Source organism: Lycorma delicatula, chromosome 1, assembly GCF_047948215.1.
Source record: "Lycorma delicatula isolate Av1 chromosome 1, ASM4794821v1, whole genome shotgun sequence".
Taxonomy (NCBI): Eukaryota; Metazoa; Arthropoda; class Insecta; order Hemiptera; family Fulgoridae; genus Lycorma; species Lycorma delicatula.
The window spans coordinates 353991702-354014736 of record NC_134455.1 but is presented as its reverse complement, the minus strand read 5'-3'; the positions used below and the strand labels follow the sequence as shown (position 1 = coordinate 354014736).

Below are 23035 nucleotides of genomic sequence, written 5' to 3'. Positions count from 1 at the left end.
TGGCATTATGCAAAAGATTGCTTGGTACGATGAAGCAAACTTGTCAGGCATCATTAATATACATTAACATATTTATATCAATGACTATATGCACAAGGTACAATTGTATCCTCAGTTTTTACAATGACAACATGATAATGAGAAGTTGAACAAACAACACCACAACAGGTTTGAGGCAGGAACCTCAAGCCTGTTTGAAGCTCCTGTCCTCTATGCCTGAACTATATGCAATTTACTTGATTACCAACAGGAAAATAGGTCGACAAGGGACACTGAAATCTCCACATCTTATCCCTACAAATTTTTTTTTGGGTTGTTATTAAAGACAGAGTACTTTGAAAATCCCTTTGCTGTTTAATACATGATTCAATTCATATGAGAAGCATAGCAAGGTGTGCCAGGATGAAAAATGTAGATTTAGGATTAAGTTAATGCTCAAGGTAAACAATTTGAATATTCAAGAGCATGTTCTTAATTTCAATTTGTATGAAATTTGCTACTTAATAAAACTGTAATGTATAACAAGCCACGTTTTACTTGAAGTTTCCACAACTGTATATGTTTGCATCCTCTATACACATACTATATATAAGCTAAAACATGTGCATAAACTAAGACTGTCCTTAGTTTTGGGTGTATTAACAAACAAGTGGGAAAAGTGTTACAAGTTAAGCAATCTTTACTATTTTCATTATCTAGAAAGGTGCAGCAGTATATTACTCGTCAGTTATCACAAATATAATCAATATCATGATTCAGAACCACCTTCCAATAAAAATGTACCTTATATTTCAGCTTATCCAAGAAATTTTATCCTTTTATTATTACAATGACAGTAATACATGTAAATAATGTACTTCCAAATAAATAAAAAAATAATTAATACACTGACTGCACAATAAAAAAATATAGGGCTTTCTTGAAATAGAATTTCCAATTACAAGCACTGAAACTTTTAAAAATAAACACACATCAATCTGTAAGAGATCCTCCCTCATACATATGTATAACTACAATGTTGTATTTAGAATGAGGCATTTATAAAATAGTTTCATGTATTTAAAGTTCAGAAAAACATTTCCTTAATACAGTAGCAACATTTAATAAAAATTCTAACATCTATTTCTGTAATATAGGAAAATTATATATAAATATATGTTCCATTCCACGTCGAGCTGTCCGTGCTGCGATCTAGTGGGTGCTAGCGCTAACCGGAAAATCAAGCTCATACTAATATTCTACGTTAGAATCCTGCCCAGTGCAGTCGCATTTTTCATTTCGCCCAGATAGACAATTACTGTTACTTATATTCTACATTGGGATCCCGTACAGTATGGTCGTGTTTACATTTCAGTCCAAGGGGACTCATAGTTTCTTGATAATGTTCAAGTTCAATTATGACTAAAGTGTCATACATTCTTAAGTTTAATGTAACTATTGTAATTCAATTAAAATATCAAGGGTGACAATAAATTAAATATAAAGATTCAAGAATATAATACTATAAGATTCAAGAACATGCTATAAATATAAGAATATATATACATGCTATAAAAATGAACGGTCACAAAATAATATGCCACATAATTCAAATTTTCCAAAAGTATTTCATAAAAAGTTTAGGGTAAGCTTTTTTGTCTCTAAAAATCACAGTTTGCTGCTTAAGAATAAAAATTTGCCAATAATGAAAAATAAGATTGTCATATAAAACAGAGAATAAAATATTTTATGTAAGTAAAAATAGATTGAATTAAATAAAAAAAAGAACACTGTGCATGTATAACAGCTACTTTTTGATTTACAAGCCATCTTTACCCACAGCCCATGGAAATGCTTTTGTGTTCTACTGTGAGAAGTGATTTTCTATATAAAATATTTTGATTTATGATATAGAGAATTCAATAATACAATGTTATATTTAGAGTGAGGTGTTTGCAAATAGGTTTCAATGAAATAGATTCATGTACTTTTTAATTTTAGAATGCTTCCAGACAATTCCTTAATGTAGTAGCTTTCCTAACATCCAGTTTAAAACAGCAGTAAAATTTAATGAAAATTCTATAATGCACAAGTTCTTACCAAAGAGACAAAACACAAAACTGTCATGATCTCTCCCTTAATCAAAAAAAATATATATATAAAATATACATTCCAATTTTTTTAAACTATTTCATTCAAATTTATCACAAAAATTTGTATGTTTAAAATAAAATTAAAGTATGGCCACCAGGACTTGAGTTGGAATTGATATAGAACCACCCCAGATTTGATATGTTAATTCGAACATGAATCTTGAACATGATTTATTAACATGAACTTGATTTTCTTATGTACCACTAAAAAAGATATGTAGTGTCTATTTATGAGGCACAATTGAAAAATAAACAATACCAAAGTTTACACAATATCATTCCATTAAAAAAAGGACCACTAATCATAATAATAACTGTTAAATAGATGGCACACAATCATTTATTGGTTGTTATAAACATAGAAAGATATAGGACACTACTCAAGTGGTAAAATAGATTACAAATAAACTTGATTTAATAAATTTTTTTAAATCTTTATAAATTTTGCATTTTTCATTTTTTTTTTTTTTGTTAAACTATTAGAAAGAAAACTGCCACTTAAATTATCTATAAAATACCTTAAGTTTTATGATGACTCCAAAATAATTTAAACAGTTAAACACACTACATTTTTTTGGAAAACTGTGTGAACAAAAGTTTATTTATCATTTGTTTAAATTTTTATTTTTACTGAATTTTTAAATCAGTACAGTTTAAGAAATTATTCTGTGCTTAAACAAACACGAACAAAAAAGTACTCTTGTTAAAGTTTAAATATTAAAATGTTATAAAGAATTTTTTTTCTATGTGTGTACATACGTATATTTTCTTTAATTCGCTTAACTCTTATGATTGTAGATGATATGATACAAAACAGTCATTAACAAAAACGGCACATTCCCATAAATAATAACAATCTCATATAAAACTAGGTAAAGACAATATGGAATGGAGTTGTTTTCTATTGCTTTCTTCACGAAGCCAAACACATATACTATTTCAACATGTCAAGACCACTGAAATATATGTGACATTCAGCCCTAAAAGTGACACCCACACTCTTTTCACCATAGGAACTGTCTGTATAATAAATGCTACTACTCTCAGAGAAAGCAACCTTATTATACCTTATAAAATGCTACTTATACCTCCAATATTTTACATACATTAGTCAAAAGTAAAACTACGGCAGATAGTGTGAAGAAACAAATTAATGTAGTCCTATTCTTTGGGAAATAATGCTTTACACAAGCCATCACCACTCAGTAGGGGATATATATATATATATAATAAACTTGTTACTTTGGATACTACTGATTTTGTTGTAAGTCAGCTAAAAAAACACAGCTCCTAAGTAGGTGCAATATGCTCAATTTAAATATTAAAAAAAAAACAGTGATATGGCATAATGGAATGCATGTAAGAGTTAATAATACATTTACTTCTCCATAAATGTTCAGCCTTGATTGCTGTGTTGAAGGAAGAACATTTATTTGGAGTGAGCATATGCAAATCATAATTTTAAATAGTTTTTAGTAGAACTGTAAATAAAAAGAGATACATTAAAGGTAACTTTTTATTAATCCATTAATTTTAAATTATTGTTGAAGTTTTGTAAATAGAAAAAAAGATAAATATGATGAAATCGGTATGAATAGAGTAGGCTGTTATATGAAAAAAACCACATTTTATAACATATTTTTCTGACATCAGCACTTGTTTATTGTATTCATGACAATGTAACATGTTTTTCAGTTTATACATCTATGTTTTTTTTATTGTATTTAATATAACCTTTAATTAATAAAATTTCCTTTTATTATTATTATTAAAATAAATTATAGTTTATTATTTTTAGTTATGAAGTAAATTATTACATAAATGATGCAATATCTTGGAACAAGGAATTGTTCTAAAATTTGGTGTCGAGCTGCTAAAATTTTAAATGTTAACCACTAAAAAGTCATTATGTAATTAGATGATATGGAAGGGGAACAAATATGGTAGAATATTATAAAAAGAGGTAGTTAAAAGGAGATAATTTTGGTGATATCCCCTGATAGACTGTAATCTCTTCAATATTTTCAGTTTGTTTGAACCTATAAATCAATGAAATTAATAATACATAATTTATTATAAAGATATCTTTATTAAATATCCAACCAAATAGACCTGATATGATGTAGATCACGCTCCAAAAAACACCATTCTCAACAACAATAAGCATATCATGCTAAGCTTACTAGGAAAAGTTCCTTGAAATTTTCTAATTCAAAAATTTCCATAGTCTGTATCTACCAGTAATCTCCAGTCCATACCATCAGCAGGCCAAGCTACCAAAATAAAGGTGACATTTATCTTTACATGTGACCCTTTCACTCTGTTCACCACAGGGACTGGTGTTATAGTGAGAATCATTAATTTAGAAACAATTCAGATGGCTCTTAATAACTTGCATATTTTATATTCTTTTAATACAATTTCTTGTCAAACTATTATAAATAAAAATGCAGCTACATTAAAAAATTTGGGAAATTCAAAATTCAATTCAGTAGGGTGACAGTAATCAGAAAATCTATCAAATGGATGTTAAGTAATTACTCTTACCTCAATGAGAAAAAGTTTTTCCTAGAAATAAAATAATTTGAAGTTAAAAATCAAAATATGTTTTTTAAAAGTTCAGTTAAAGTACGTAAGGTCAAAATTATTTTGTTCATAATTTCATACATTTTAAAATATGTTCTTTATTAGGAAATATTTAGACTGATGATGTAATTTATTTCATCATTGTACCTATTTCATTTCATTGTACCTATTTCCTTTTATTTTATCAATGTATTTACTGTCAACAACCACATACTGAAAATAACAATTATAATGTCAAATAACAACTGGATACATCATTGAAATAATATTAGTAGACCAGTTAAAGATTGTGACAAACAATGTTGGTGACTAGCAGAACACTGAAGAACAATATGTCCAAAAGAAAACTGTAATCCAACTTTAAAAGAAAACTGTAATATTCTGGCAGCAGTCAGAACATTAAAAATCCATACACATAATCAGGAATGTAACCATGTTGGAAATAGGGTGAACTAGGCTGAACAGTAAAAGGAATGCAAGACAAAAATATAGCTATAATATATATATATATATATATATATATATATTATATATATAATTAGTAGTAATTAGTACAATATATAAGTAGTCCCACAGAACAACCAACCTGTATATAGTTAAGTTTTAGTGTTTTTTACTCTAAAAAAAAAACTTTTTTTAATTTATTTAATTTAGTTACATGCTTATTTTGAAAGAATAGTGGATTTTAATAATTTCCCATTTTTCCACGTTTCCAATTGAAGGGTTTTTGGAAAACAACCAATGTCAAAAATTTTCAATTTTTAGGTAGTTGCACTGCTTGCACCTATACATATACATAAACAAACATTTAGGAAAAAGTACCGTTATCAGTGTTTTTTATGTTGAGAATACGATGATTTAGCAAAAACAACCAAGGTTCATGAAAACTTTAGTAAAAGCAGCTATTGTCAATGACAAGGTAATTCTTTTGTTTTCATATTATTATTTTTTTCATTTTATTTTATTTCTCTATGTATTAATAAAATTTATTAATTACATAAAATTTATTTAATATAGATCTAGTGGGCTGAATTTTGGTTTCCTAGTAATTAATTAAATTTAAACCAATGCGTAAATAAAAACAAATACTGGGCGAAAATTTTGTTTTTTGTTTAATGACTGCCATTTTTATGAGCAAAGACAGCCTTTGTAAAACATAAAACTGAAATTTCAAGAACGTTAGTAACTTTCTTATTATTGCACTGTAGTAGAAAAATAGCAAAAAAATTTTTAATTTCAACAATCAAAACAATTTATGTGATTTTGGGAGTTTATTTTGGGAAGTTTTTTTGCTTTGTCAACAATCAATTTTTGACAAAAATGGTTTTTCCGAACCATTTTTGATTAATGGTTTTTCCAAAACCCATTAATCGTTCTGATTCCTTAATTGAACAGGAAAGATCCTTAATGGAAACTATAATAATTCACAACACAAAAAAAACTTGATTATACATCCCTTTGAATCGTATTTGAATAATGTAATTTTTTGTTATCAAGAAGGAAATAATGAGATTACGTAACTACTTTCCTTTTCCTCCTCACTTATAAAAGAGTTTCTCATTTTCTCAGTTCGGTAGCACCACTACAATTGGAAATCTGATAAAAGTATTGTGAAAATGCATACACAAAAAGAGAAATGATACTTTTGAACTTTTTTTGAAAAACTTAGAAATGCTTTTATAATAAGATCAAGCAGCTACTACAGCAAGAATTATGAAAATAAGCCAAAAATAAGTAATACATACTTAGATTAATAATTACTTTTAGTCAAAAGATAAGCTTGATAAAAATATTAACAATAATGTGCGCAGTAAATGCTAGTTAATAGAGATATTATGGATTTGGTGCAGAAGAAATAGTTATCGTATTATCATATGAGCAGGATGACTTTGAAAATGACTACTAAATAAAGCTTTTACTACCTGAAAAGCAACCCCTACAGGACAACCACAATATGACTGGAATGAAAAAATTAAAATAACAAGCTCAAACATACACATTGAAGACTATGCGAACAGGAAAAAATGGAAGATGGGGACTGATAAGTAATGGCAACTATAAAATTCCACTAAAAGTAAAAATATGTAATTATTTATTAATTCACAATTATCAGTTTTGTAGCTTTATATCTGCTATAATTATAATTTATAGCTATATGAAAATGAAACATGATAAGATGGAATCAAAACTGTCTCAAACAAAAGATTTCAAAATAAAGGTTTAATTTCATGAATAATGATTAACAGAACTAATGTTTGTTGACTACTGAGTCTATTTCTCATTCGTATATGATAAAAATAATTATGTAAAAATTAAAATTGAAAATGGTATGAAGTAAACTCGGAGCATTATCCATATTTTTTACAGTAATTCATCAGAAGTATCCACACTGAAAGATTTCACTAGAGCAGAACAAATAAATGATATGAATAAATCCAAGAATAATAAATTGGTTCTGTAAATGGATGAAAGTAAAAAATCCTAGCCATTATCTGAATCATATTAAAACTAGTAAGAAATGCAAGATATCCTTAATTTACATTAAGATGCAAAGAAAATACTAAATAGAACACACCTATTAAAATATTTCAATTTAACTGTCAATTGAACATATCATTACAACATTATCCTGCAGATTATACAAGACTACCTTCTTTTTAATTATCTGAATCGTCAAATTTATTTATGGAATAAAGACATATAAGAACTTTTAAAATTATTTTCTATTTACAAATGAATACTATATATATAAAACCATACAAAGAAATTAAAATATTTTTACAATTTAAATGTATACCATTTTAATATAAAATAAAACTGATAATATTATAAGCACAAATTATAATACATATATTTTATGATGTCCAAAGGGTACTGAAGCCAACAAATATTCAATTAATGATACAAAACAAAACTTTAATCTTAACTCTTAGTTGGAATTGTTTCACTTGGAATGTTAACAGAATCTTCAACTTCTTCATCTTCATCCACCTAACAATAAAACAATAAGTATATGAATAACAATCAGAATAAACAGACCAAAATCATTATAAATTTATGAATGAGCTGGACTTGCTTCACTCACCCTACAGTCGATGCGTTCATATCAAGGGTCCAGGGGCAGAGCACATTTGTGAGAATATTAAGTATTTTACAGTAATATTTTAAGAAAAGAAATATTACTGCGTACATAATATTTTTCTGAACATTTTGGTGTTTTTATATTTAAAACAGGCTTAAGGAATAAGTAGATCTTGAATTTAATAGTTTTTAATAGAAATATAATGTTTATTGCTAGCCATACTGATAGTAAGAAAATGGCTTATTTGTTTAGTATTGTGTGTGTGTTCATATTAGGTTGTGTCAGTCGTCAGTCCAGCTGTTGTTATTGGCACAGAATGGACCAGATGATGCGCCAGCTGGATGTGCGCCAGTCAACGGCTCTCTCCCACTAAATAAAGAATCTTTTTTTTTACTGCTAAATATTAACTAATAATCCCTTTATTTTATTAATAAAATTAACAGTTAAAAATACAAATATAAAATATACAAATATATTTTATAGCCAGAGGATTTGATTGCTCTGATCACAGTACACGGACAGAGGAGACTTAAATAATTTCAGTACAAAATGCACATCTTTGTTAAAACTTCTATAATACAGCCAAAAAATGTGGAATTTTTACTAAATTTTCACCATGATGTACAAAAAAGTACACAGACTGTTAATATCATCATTAAATAGGTATTATTCTGTTATATTATTTGTTTTTTGCTATTATACGATAAAAACTATTCGAAATCACCATGTAAATGACTAATTTTACTCCTAACACTAATTATATAACACAAGAACAATTCTACATACAATCAACTATTTTATTCGATTCTACAATACAAAAAAATTATTGCAGCCTTATGCTATCATTATTTTCATGTAGAAAAGAAAATACAATACGTGTTTTTCATCATGTCATAAATAAACACACACATCTAATTGAAGATCAAAATTTTCAAATAAATTTATTTCTGGCAAGCTCTGTTAGTATCATGCAGATTTTACAAGAAAATATGTGCATCCTTTAAAAAGACTGCCTCTTGCATTCATAAAATGTTCAGCGTACCTGTTTGTTTCTACAATGGTATTTACTAATTCTTCCATAAAAAACAGAAAGAATACAGACACAATTGAATTTATATTTACAGAAGCATTTTGTGATCTAGAATTACCAACAAATAACTCCCGTTGCCCCCAATAATTTCCCATGTCCTCCCAAGTAAATGGACGATTGAAATCGTCCTGTACACTCACTTCACCATCACTATTTTCCTCATCAGCAGCAACATCAACAACTGCAATGTCATTTTCATGATTTTCACTAATTTCACTATCAGTGTCACTAACAGAAATAAACGTTCATAGTAATAATTCAAAATCACCTCAAGATCAGCTTCAGTCAAAGATTTACTTGAGGAAGCCATGGTATCGACTGGAAGACTGAATGTGTGACCTATCCCAGATTCAGAAGCAAGTTATATCTGGCTATACAGCAGAACAAAAAAATATCTGTATGCCCTATAAAGTACCGTGTAATTTTTGATCATGCTGCTATGTTTACTGATCATAAATTTTCTACAATTACTTAACATATAATGATAAATGGTATCTGGAATTTTATATCTTAGATTATGCTAACAATAATGATGTAATACTGTAAATAAAAATGATGTTAATGGGATCACTGACTTATGAAATCAAAGTTCATTACTTCAGCTGCAATGCTACGCAGTCAGATTCTCTCTAACTTCAACCTTGAGGACACATGTATTTTATTTTTGTACTTTTCTTTACATTTAATTTTACTTATTTTATTAAATTTTATTATTTAACTTCTACTAGATTTTGATAAAATTACAAATAAATGTTTAGATTACACTGATAAACATAATTTTTGTCTCCTAAACTGCAAATCATGATTTTAATCTGTTTTTTGATGCTGAAAATGAATATGAACTCAAAATCTTTCTATCACCCACCATTTTTTTTTTAAATTTAATTTTAATTAAAGGATTTTTTTCATTTTTCAATGTATAGTTAGCATTTTAAGCTCCTATATTGTATTTTTTAGCTCATTTTTTATTGTTTAACTTTGTTAACATAATTTGTAAGCTATAAATAAACAATAGAAGACAAAGAATTAAATCATATCATAGTCACATATTATGACATCATATCTAATACTGAAGAGTGAGGCTTCATGGACAAGATTAATCATGTCTGTGCAGGTAAAAACAAGTAGCTGAAAACACAGCTGTGTTGTTTGTATTAAGCACCGGATTTAGGAGTGAGTTAATTTTGTTCAGTCTTATTCCTGTCTTAAGTTTTTTAACAGTGCAGTGTCATAATGCCTTGAAATTGTGTAAATGATGTGGATGTCTTTTATTATGTATGTGGTGAATTTACTTTAAAATTAAACAAAAAAAAAAAACATTACACCTTTAATTAAAAAATCATATCATTTGTACTTTCAGTGTAAAATTGGTGATCAGGATAAGTTGTGGCCTCCTCATATAATATGCACTAATTGTTCTGTATGTTTAAGAAGGTGGCTGAAAGGTACACAGAAGGCTTTGCCATTTGGTATTTGGTGTACCTATGGTTTGGTGTGAACCAAAGGAACATGTAACTGACTGTTACTTTTGTTTTTTACCACTTGAATATTCTGAGTGACACTAAAGTAAGACTGATATCCTCAACCAAAAACCAATAAAAATACAGGAATTAATCTACATTCAAAAAAATAAAAGAAATAAACAAAAATCTAAAATTAAAAAAATAATAAAAAATGAAAACAAAAAATATAAAAAGTAGACAAAAATCAAAATAATTATTAAAATAAAATAATAAATAATCAGCACACTGATTATTAATAATTAGTGGTGCTGTTCATTTTTAGAAGGCCAAACAAATGTTCATAATGAAAAATGTAACAGCCAGCTGTCGGTAATAACAAATGATTTGATTGAAAATATTGACAAAACAATTTGAAAAAACCAGCATTTCACTGTGTTGTAATTGTCTTTGATGTTTCATGATCTTTTATTCAAGTTTTGGACTAAAAAAAAACAAATTGAACTGAAAAAAAATTGGGTGCCAGGAGGGTCCTGAAAAATATGGAATATTGAATATCCAATATAAAAAAATTTGGTCAAAGCAGCAGAAAAATAAAAAAAATGTAAGATACAAAAATTGTGTTGCTTGACAAAGAAAATTTATATACATCTACGCTAGTAAAAGAAACTATTAAAATTTTGGAAAGAAAATTAAGTAAGGCAATGATAAATAATAATCTGAAAATAGAAATTATCAATGTTTTAGAAACAATTCGTTAATACAATCAATTTAGATGTAATAATAAAATATTCAAAATTGACAGCTGATTACACATACCGTGTAATATGTGTAACTGACTGTTACTTTTGTTTTTTCAGCTGTCAGTGTTACTAAGTGAAGTATTCATACAGAATATGGAAGAAGAAAATAGATAAGACATTATGAAAATATATAATTGTTTAGAACATATTATTTGTGTGGATAACAAATTATTAATTAAAAAAGGGGTAAATGATACTGAAGAAAAGATTTTAGAAGAAATTAACAAATTACATCATAACACCATAACATCAAACATACTATGGGAAAAGAAGGAGAAAAGACTACGAACTTTCTAGATTTAACAATAAAAAGAAATAACAGTAGTTTAGATTTTGAAGTAGACAGAAAAGAAACTTATATGAATAACATCATAGCTTATGACTCAAATCATCCAATGGAGCATAAATTAGTGACTTTCAGATATATGATAAATAAATTACATGATTTACTACTAAAGAAAATAGCCTACAAAAAAGAGCTGAGCACTATTTTTCATACAGCAGAAAGTAACAGATATAAAAACATAACAATTAGAAGAATGATCGAAAATAAAAGAACCACAATTAGAAAAACAATAAACAATAAAGAAAACTATAAATGGTCTAGATTAACATTTACAGAAAAGAATTTTACCTGATCAAACAAATTTTCAATAAATATAATATAAAAATGTCTGTAAATATAAATAATACACTACGATTTTTAATAACAACATAGAAGAAAAGGATATTTATAATAGTAATGGTAAATACAAAATACAATGTAAATGCAACACAACATATTGTTGCCGAATGATTTCAACGGCACATGGCACTTACTAACCTTATGGTGGCCCTTTTCAGGGCGGTCTTTGTTGTTGAATGGCTTCGACAGCTCGTTGTAACTGCTAACCTTAAGGTAGCCCTGAGAAGGGCTGTTGTCATCGAATGGCTTCGATGGTTTGTAATCGATAACCTTGTGGAGGCCCTGAAAAGGGGCGTTTTTTGCGTTAGCTCTGAGAAGAGCTGTTGGGTCTGGAAGTTGGTCTCCGGTGAAGTCGAGAAGTTGCGGCTCGTCCATTGAAGTTAGACCGGGCTTTTCCTCAGCGGCAGTTGGGTTCCCACTACAGCGTGGCAGTGGTGGCCCCTTGAGCCCCTCAGTGTCGGATCGGCGTCAGTTGTTCTTCGCCGGTGTGGCCGAGGCGGTTCTCCACGAGCAATCCTACGCTGGGCCGGCTACTGCTGCCGAGTCCGCCGGCCAGGGCGATTGAAGCCCGGCGAGCTGGAGCGGACAAGTAGCGTCTGCGTCCAGGGACTCCCTCAGCGGGCCGGCCAGGCCTGCTTCTCCGGCAGGGATGTTGGCATCCGCCGGAGGTCCCACGTTGAGCCAGCCAGGGAACTTCTGTCTTCTTCCATCTTCTTCTTCTTGGTCTTCTCCAGATGGTGGTCGACGATGAATTGCGTTTCACTCTTGTGGTGAACGCTCGAGAGTGATGGGGCTGCAGCGCCGCTATGGTGGGAGAACTATGCTGTCATCAGCGCAGCAATATGCTGCGCTATGATACAAGCAATATGCTTGTATCGGCACGTCCGTATACTGTGCGTCAGTTCGCATCTGAGTTTGTACACCGTGTTCGGCCACCAATATTAAATTAGGCATATATGCGGTAACAATATTTTGAGCAAATAGGAAGAACATGTGAGATCTCTTAAATACGAAAAACAACAATTTTAACTATGCAACACATTTAGTAAAAGATGAACATATCCCATTGAAAATGGAGAACTCTATGAAACTGAGTCACAATTGTGTAAAAGGAAGAAGATTGAATATTTTTAAAGATCTAGAAATTTTTAAATCAAAAAATAATGGAAAAACAATCATAAATGAACGAATTAATAATCAATCAATTATTTATCTTAATAAATAATTAAGTATTTATTAAGATAAATACTTAATTTGCTCAGAACAAAAACTAGATAATTATAAACTAAATAAACCAAGTTTAACCAACAGATAAAAGAAAGACTAGCTAAATAATGTACATGATTTTGAGTGGGGGTAAGAGGTATGACCTAATTCTAAATAAAGCCTTACAAAATGGTAGAAGAGTCAGTACAGTAAGTTTTGAAAATGGAGTATATCCAAAATGCGTCAGCATATGATTTAATTATGATGAAGCTAAGAAAGGTAGACAACTGTACTCGAAAACTGAAAAGTAAAATAGCTTGTTCACCTTTTTCAGCTTTGTTTTTATTTCAAAATGGACCTTACCATAAAAAAACACGCCTTGTACGTAGAACTGTAATATGAATTTTATCTTTCTAGTAACTTCTATTTTTCATATAATACACATTACATTAAGAATACACTGACAAAAGTATTTATTAGTGTAAATATCAGAAAATATTTCCAACAAAAGGAATTTTTAATTCTATTGTTGTTAAAAAAATACACATTAAATACTGGCAAGCAAAAAGTTTTCTTAGATTAAGTTAAACTTCCTTTTCCTGATTGTTTACTATTTGCGACACTAGACAAACAGCAATCTAAGAATCTATTTAATATAACATTTATTTAACAGAGTGCATAAACAAAGAAGGTAAAGAGCAAAGCAATAGAATACTGGGACCTTTAAATTTTTTGCTCTGTATTTTTTTTTTTTTTTTACTTTAGTATACACAAGAGGTAGAAAGAAGCCAAGCCCTTTCTTTATTTAATATGTTCCAACTGATAAATGAAACTTTCAAATATATATTAAAAATAATAGAATGCAATGGAAAGTAATTTTTTTCTTTTAATTGGTAAAGTAAATCTCCTGTAACCATTATCCCATATACAAGGCATGTTTTTTAAGTAAATACAGTTTTGAAATTTAAAAAAAACAAGTACACTATTCTTAACAATTTTATTTTTATTTTTACATGAAAGCCTGTACTTCAATCTACTTTTCTACGTAATTGCCACTAATATTAAGATAATTGTCTTATCATGCAACCAGCTTTTGAACACAGTCGTCATAGAAGTCTGCCGCCTGACTTAATAGTCAGGCGGCCGACCTGACTTGCAGTGGTTATTAAACCACTGCAACAAGGTCACAATTTTTGATAATTTAAGCATTCTGTTACAATTTCATAGACAACACTTCTTGAAACTTGAGGCAACTCTTCAGATAGTGAAGAAATCGTAAAGCGTCTGTTCTCTTTCACTTTTTCATCAACTTTCTGCACCAAATCTTTAGTAATGACAGAAGGTCGTCCATTCTGTTTGCTTTATCGTGAACATTCTGGTGGCCATCATTAAAAGCTTTAACCCATTTTCATATCATTCCATCACTCTGGGATGTTTTTGCCATACACTTCACTGATCTGATGATGAATTTCAGCCACACTCACACCTTTAGCACTAAGAAAATGAATCACACCACGTAATTCACAGTCGGCGGGATTCTCGATCGGCAGAGGCATTTTAAATACTCACAAACAAATGTAAACACAGTCGAATATTTCCGTAATGGCGTCTATGGCTTGCCAACAGATGCAAGTACACAGTGCGCATGTGTGGAATGCCGACCGCAGCATAGCAGGGGTGGAATTTCAAAACAGTACTTACTTTAAAAACATGCCTTGTATGTGTTTTTTTCTTAAGTGTAACTATTACTTTTATGCAGAAGAAAAATATTTATGCACATTCTTTGTTTACATTTAGTTCATTACTTAAAACCTCTTAATATTTTCCTTCGTGATTGGCTGTTTGAAGATAGCGTGCAAAAGAAGACTAACATTCTGCCTTTGAATGCTGCAACTTTATGTTATTTTATTTAATAATAGTTATTAGATAATTAATTCTGCACCTCTTGACTCTCTCCAGTACATCTTTCATTTTTACAAAGGTAATCAATCACAATCACTAGTTGATAAATGTAACTTAATTCTGAAAGTCTACTCCTTTAATCCCTTGTTTTATTCTAAAATCACCAATGATTTTACATTCAAGTTCCTTCCAATCTATCACATTTTAGACCCCAATTAATACATTTTCATCATATTTCCAATATTTGAATAAATAATTTATTGCTTCTCACAGCTTTTACCTCTCTTATTCTAGGTTTCTTTATCTTCAATGGGAAAAGCTGGTATATTAATCTGGACATTACTGTTTAGAATTTGAATCAATCCTAATTAAAATAATTTTCTTTAGTATAGCATATAAGAGCAGAATATTTTTAATACCTTCTTATTTATTATTTTTGCTCTAATATTTATCTTGTTTCATTTAGTATTAATTATTCTGCAATCTATAGACCAAAATTTTGCTCCTTTTTGTATCTCCTTAATACTTCTTGATGAAGAGTTTTTAAAAAAAAATGAACAAACATATAATATTTCATTAGATTTAAAACAGAATTAAGTTTTCAAAATAAAATTCAGCCGTTCAGGTGATGACAGTAAATGCATCTGGACCTTACAAACTAGTTTAACCACTAATCTAAAAGTTTAGTTTTACTTGGAACGTTACGTCTGTTCTGTGAAACTAGAAATCCTAATCTCTTTCATAAAACACTTTGAAAAAGAGGACAATAACCTCTCACTCTACAACCTGTAACTAACTGTACATGATGGTTAGTTGACAAGTGCAATACATGGCATATCAGGAGCACACATGGATTAATAAAACTGTCAGGAAAGGGATTTTTATACTAATGTAACTTTGTAGAGTAATAAAGAAATAAAAGTTGAAATTTATAATATTACCTTTTCACCCAGCAATTTTAATCTTTCTTTGAGCGATGCAATTTTAAATTCCTGATAAGCAAGCAATTCCAATAAATCATCTTGGTCTTTTTTAAGCTGTTCAAGTTGAGCTCCAGTTGATAATGCTTGCTCAAGTTTTGCCTCTGTTTCAATTAATTTAGATCTAAGTTGCTCAAGGTCTGACTGCGCCTGCTTCAAAAAAAGTAATAGAAGTTAAAAAACAAGAACCATGATACTCTCATGAACCTGAATATTTATAAGCTGTTTCTGTAACTTAGATGAACCATTCAACGTTTCTTCAGTCATTAGCATAATCTCTGATTAAGTAATTATATACATATCCCATGATCATTACTATGCTAATCCATATAGCACAATTAACAATTTATATAATATAATAAAATGGAATATGAAAACTATAAATCATTTTTTTTTACAAAAAATTATTTTTAGAAACAAATTATGATGGGACTTACATATAACGATAAAACAAAAAATTCAAACAAAAAAAAAATAATTACAAAAATATATTTGATTACATATAAAAAATATTTTTTTTAAAAAAGCTTTTATTTAACTAATATTAATATTAACATTAATAAAAAAGGAAACAAATTAGAAAAACCCTCTAAAAAGTAAAAAATAAGAATTTTTTTTTGTATTTTTTTTAAAAAAAATGTAAAAATATTTATTTTTACACATCGAAGTTACATACGTGTACCAAATTTCAATCATTTTTATACGATAATTCATGAGAAATGAAAATTTTCATCTTAATGCATGAATTTAGCGTAGGGGTAATGCGTGGGGGCGTGACATATCAAATTCCAACACCACAGTGCTGTATTATCATTGAAGTTACATACATGTACCAAATTTCATTGATTTTCATACGATAGATCAAAAGATATAGCAGTTGCAAGATTTTATTATTCCTAAAGCGAGTTAAATAAAAGCTTTTAATAATAAACATTTATTTTTTATAAAAATAAAAATGCAGTGAATTATGAGTGATTTTAGTTGGAAAGAAATTATAATTTAAAATATTTTGTACTCAATGAATAAAAATTCAGGAGTAGGATATAAAATAATGAAATAAAATTTATATATTAGTATCTACTTGTAAAGAGTTCTCACTGATTAGAAGACATTTAAAATTATTTTAAATTGATTTTAGTAATATTTTTTAAAAATAAATTTTTTCCAAAGCGTTTTATTTTTACATTGTAATTTAAGTTTTGTTTGTAATAATTATCTATTTTTCATCCTGTAATCAGTAATGTAATAACATTATAATAATAAAATGCTGATAAAAGCCACAACAAATAGGTTGCTTGCAAAAGATGTAGCACCAGTTTGCTATTTCTTGAACTCAAGCCAATATTTTCCATTTGCTGTCCAAAATGTTTTCAGTAACAAGAAAAAAAAAAAAAGTTAATAAAGTCTGAAAGACACTATCTTATAAGGGTATGGTGATAAGTTCCAGCTTCATATAGAGGTGGTGTTAGTACGGTTAATTTCTCGATGACATCGCATGATTCCATTCTTCATTAGTTTACTGTAAGAGTTTCAAGTTGCTGGATCATTTACTAAAGGGTCAATCCATTTGAATTAATCCAAGTTGCTTGACCAATTCAAAAAAACTGAAACTTACCCACTTGTTTCCTACATGTCTCTGACCTTAAAAGTATTTTTTATTTAAGCAGTTTACCTGTGGCAGCCATTTTTGTTACAGTGTGCACACCTATTTTTGTGATTATAAGGGTTTATGGAAAACTCATAACTAAAAAACTATTAATCCTAGAAGGATAAAACAAAAAGCAATTTATTCATATTTTCTCAAAATAAAAGATTGGTCCTGTAGTTTATTTACCTATCTCTCTTCTTTCTATAAGAAAATGGCCAATAAAGTGGAACATTAAAAATGGGTGAAATTTCACTTTTGGTAATTTTTTTTCAAGAAGCAGGGATGGCATACACAGTTTTGAATTAATTTTTTATATGTAGGTAAATGTTAGTAGTTATACCAAAAATAATATTAATGTTGTTATACTTACCCCAAAATTTTTATGAAGTTTTGAAAACTAATTTTTTTTTAAAAATTCAAATTTTGGCTTCAAATAACTCTGACGATAAAAATCTCAAATTTGCACAGCTTACTATGATTTTGCAAATGTTTATGGCAAATAACAAAGTTTCTTGTGTATTGTACTAAGAAAAAAATTATAACCTGTCTAAAATCATGAATAATCTGTTAAAAGCAATACCATTTTGGCTCGCTAAATAAGTGCTCCAACACGGTTTCTTGTCTAAGAGTCATTCTAACAATCTAAGAGTCAATAGGTAATAGTGATAGGATCAAGACTCAATAGGTAATAGCAAAGATATGGTAAATATCAGGTGCAAAATATTACAACATGGCATCATAGCACAATACTGTCTTTACACTCCTCTTTGTATAAGCATTGTTTCAGCAGACAGAACTGTTAAAAAAGTAGAGTAGTTAGTGCCTATTTCATGTTGCCAACAACTTACAAACAAAAAAATATTAAATGCTATTCAATTGATTCTAATTTTATTCCAGCATCTACATAACTAGTTTATCTTTATTAAAATGAGGCCTAAGCAATGGTGTATATGTAGTGATAATACCTAAACTTATTATATCCATGATCACCAAGTCAGGATGGGTTATTAATTAGCGTCAAACAGTAATAGGATACGATAATGAAGAGGACTGATACCATTAACAGATTTCATCAGGGCTTTAATCATCAACTTCAGAGAGACAAGATAATCTAACCTCTATACAATTCCAACAGAATTAAATACTTATTATTACTACTTTTTAAACTCCATCTTACCTCATTGCTTTTATCAGCTTCATTAATGGAAGTATTTTGTAGCTGACTGGTAACTGTTTCTGTTTGAAGTTTTTTAACTTCTTCCTGCAAAAATAATAATTTAATAATACAACAGAAAACAAAATGGTGTTTAATTATTATCAGAACAATAAGAAAAACAGTTTTTTTGTTTCAACCAAACACTCATAAAATCAGAACTGAACCTGTAACTAAGCATTTACACTTTGCACTTACAAAAGCAAAGTGAATATGAATAAAAGCTTTGTGGTAAAAATCTGTATTTAAATCTCATTATAATTTCTTAGACAAAATGATGGTTATTTTATGATTTTCCACTTTTTTTTTAAACATATACAATAAAAGATGAATTCACAAAATGTAGTTGCACACAACACCAATTCTTTTATTTATTCTTATAATTTTTGGCTAATTAAATTTTGTTACATTTAAATAAAAAATGTTTATATATATATATATATAACTACAACTGAACGAAGGCGATGAGTGTAACAGAATTGAGTTTAGAGATAAAATTAATAACACATTTTCCGGAAACTTACAGATAAGACAAGATCTGGGAGGCAGTGGACTGATGAACAAAAACAAGTTAAACGAGACGAAATGAAATTGTACTGTGGAAACAGACGGAAGACATCTGTTGTGCAAAAAGTTCAATGCGGTCCAAAGAGACCATAACGAAAAAAAAAAATGTATATATATACATAATTTTTTTCTTGAGAATTTTTACTATAAAAACAATAAAGTTCTCTTAATATATTTTCTTCTTGTCTATTTTTACTCTACTAAACAAGAAACTACTGGTGAGTGATTGAGATAAGATATGATATATATATATATATATATATATATATATACTCATGTGTATATGTATGTGTGTATGTGTGTATGTGTATATGTGTGTTTGTGTGTTTGTGTGTATGTGTGTATGTGTGTATGTGTGTATGTGTGTATGTGTGTATGTGTGTTTGTGTGTTTGTGTGTATGTGTGTATGTGTGTATGTGTATATGTGTGTTTGTGTGTTTGTGTGTATGTGTGTTTGTGTGTATGTGTGTATGTATGTATGTGTGTTTGTGTGTGTGTGTGTGTGTGTGTGTGTGTGTGTGTGTGTGTGTGTATGTGTGTGTGTGTGTGTGTGTGTGTGTGTGTGTGTGTGTGTGTGTGTGTGTAAATATATGATAACAATCCAGAGCTTATCAAAAAGAGATATTCCAACACATGTAAGAGATCCCTTCAAAATATACCTGACCATATATTTTTTTTCAAACATTATTTGAATATGAGCAATAAAATTTGGTACAACACAGCAATAGTACTAGTGGTTTTAGTACCATGGTAAGAGTTAGTGTAACAGGTGCTTGTCACATTTTCATTTTGTGCATAATAATAAAACGTGTTGAACAACGTTACTGTGTCAAGTCCAGAAAACAACTTGGTGATACCCAACACAAAACAATTCATAATTTTAATCAGGCTTTCAGAAATGAAGTTATGGGGAATTAACAAATTAAACAGGGATGTAGATGTTTTCAAAATGGCTGAACTTCAGTTGAGAATGATCAGTATAGCAGAAGGCTAGTAACATTAATAACAAACAATGTGCTCAGTTTAATAACAGAAAATTGATAGCTGATATCTAAGAAATTAAAAATAAAATTCGGATAAGTGTTGGTCTCATAAATGATTTTATACAGATATGCACAGATGGCTGTAAAAGTTTTGCCAAAGCTCCTTGTATAGGAAGAAATTTTTTTTATATGTTATCCAAGAGAAATATGATAGTGCACCACTGGTAATTCTAACTGCCATAAGATTGTGATTTTGGATAACTAAATCTTGGATGTACGATCCCAGAAACCAAAGTACATACATCAAAGTGAAAGTCACCTAAGGCCAAAGAAAACAACACAAGTGAACAATTTAACAGCACAGTTAACAGCCACTCAAAAAAAAAAAATATTAAAAATGTTTCCAGTAATAGAAAAACTGCTCAGATAAATGTATAGAGCTAAAGACTTATCTCACACTTCTTTTGAGTTAAAGACTTATCTGATCCTGTACAGGTTACACCATTTATTATAGTAATAACTATAGTAAACTTTAATTTTTTTTATAATAAATTTTTTCTGAAAAACAGTTATTTTTTTATACATAATAAAAACTGTTTATATTAATCTAGATAATTTAAATTCCAGATTTTCCTTAGAATGAAAAAACTTTTAATAACTCAATTCACAATGCTTTGCATCTTTGAAGTGTAATCCTATGATGGGTTAAAATGTATTCTTTAACATCAGCATATTTCTTCTCCCTGATCTGATGGAAACTTGAAATTCCCCATATAAAACAAACGTTCCTTGAAAACATATCTCAGATTTTCCCTTTTAACGACCTCAAAAATGGTGAAGTTGTATTAAGGGTATATTATTTCAAAGTTTTAGAACATTTTGTAACTCAATAATGATAGTAAGTCAGAAATGATAAAAACTGCAACAGAATCTGAAAAAATAATCAGGCTTCCTTTTTTAATCTTGTTGGTTAAAAGGATTATTATAATCAATCCACTGCCAAGACACAAAAATTGCCCTTGGAGGTATGTCCAAAAGATAGGGTTACTCTACTTATCAACTTATAACTCTCCATTGTATAGGTTTGTTTGTTGTATTTGCTCGCATTCTTATTTTAGTTGCTATTGATGCACAGGAGACTAATAGTGGTGGGCCAGGTGGCTGCACGCAGCGCATGAAGATTCATTCGTCTGAACTATCTATACTTCTCTAATGATTCATTTGTTTGAACAATTTATACTTCTTGATATGAATGATTTATCTAAAATTATATCTGAATTTTGGAGATAAAAAAGGAAAACACAGGAGTTAGAGCTATGTCAAAAAATCACAACTCAAGAAACAGCTAAAAAAGTTCATAATTTTGAAGCTTTTTGATGTAAAAGGTTTTGTTGTCGTAAGTTCGCTAAATTCATGAATGTTATTTAGTTACAATTGACAAAAACATTTAACAAAATCATGTGTAATGAAACATAAACTATGTAAAATTTTCATGGTGAGTTGTAGGCTCGCCATTTTTCTAGTTATACTAATAATAAGTTCATTAATTTCGATAAGACTGGACCGACTAAATTATTAAGATACTGAGATCCTAATAAAAATTAAATGAAATAGTTGTATTAGATTAAATCATTGAGTTAAAGCACAAAACCTTTATAAGTCTGCTTGCAAAGATACAGAGTTGTAAAATACATTCAACAGATAGTCAAGGTCCTTTTAAAAAATTTAAATGGAACTGTAAAGTAAACAAACATTTACATATTTAAACACAAAACATATTCAAACACAGAAAACAAGGTAATGGTGAGTAAATTATTTTTCTGATTAATTTAGTATGTGAGGTTAAGAGTAGAGAATAACAGGTGAAAAATAATGCCAGAAGTGGATAAAAGGATGCATCATAAACTTGTAATAAAATTATTAGATAATATATGTAATGTTAAGTCGGAGGCTTCTTTAATTTGACAACCACAAAGAAAAGACGTATGATAAGAAAGGAGGTGAAGGAGTAGTATTAAATGCATTATAATTCTTCATGTCAATGCAGTAATATGGCACACTTTTTAATCACTCAGCACATTAAGAGAAACAAGAGTGAAAGTGAATAAGCACAAACTCTTTAATTCCCAAGGATATTTTTACTCACAGGAGAGGAAAATAATAATAATAATTTCCATTTTTGCTAACTATGAAACGTGTGATTTCAATCAACATTTGCACAATGATTTGCAGGTACAAAATAATTGCTTTAACTTGACAAGACAAAAAAAAAACAGGAGTAAATCTGGCTATGCAAAGAATGAATACTTTAAGCTAGATATGTGATATACAGAGCATTTTTTGTACATATATTTTCATTAATGTACATTATTACAACTTTTATTCCAACCAATTTTATGTATTAATTTTTTATTTTCTTCATTATTTATCAACGCTTAAGGTAACAAAACTCCTTAGGGGCCCATTAATAGGAATTTTCCTACAGATATTAAATAAATATGAACGATACAATGTAATGAAAACATAAACACATGATGAATGTTTGAAAAGGTGCTATGCACTTACATTTCACAATAAAATGGAGTTTGATTTATATTAAATTATCAACATTTTACTGAAAAAAACAACTTAAAAAATATTCAAAGAGACAAATGGAAAATTACAATTGTACTGCAACCTGGTATTTATTTATTTAGT

The 23035-nt window shown here is 28.9% G+C and overlaps 1 protein-coding gene across 2 annotated transcripts in view; it reads right to left on the bottom strand.

The window, feature by feature from the left end:
- Positions 1-5256: 5256 nt before the first annotated feature.
- The window catches only part of p115 (General vesicular transport factor p115), a 119000-nt gene continuing 101221 nt past the window's right edge, over positions 5257-23035 (bottom strand). Inside the window, exons 15-17 of one of the 2 annotated variants that reach the window (XM_075382525.1) lie at positions 18752-18835; positions 15888-16076; positions 5257-7709 (exon numbers count right to left, since the gene is read on the bottom strand). In XM_075382525.1, the coding sequence (XP_075238640.1) occupies positions 7641-7709; positions 15888-16076; positions 18752-18835 (342 nt within the window). In that variant the 3' untranslated portion in view covers positions 5257-7640. Of the gene's footprint in view, positions 7710-15887; positions 16080-18751; positions 18836-23035 lie in introns of both variants that reach the window. The other variant, XM_075382524.1, reaches the window with a different exon arrangement.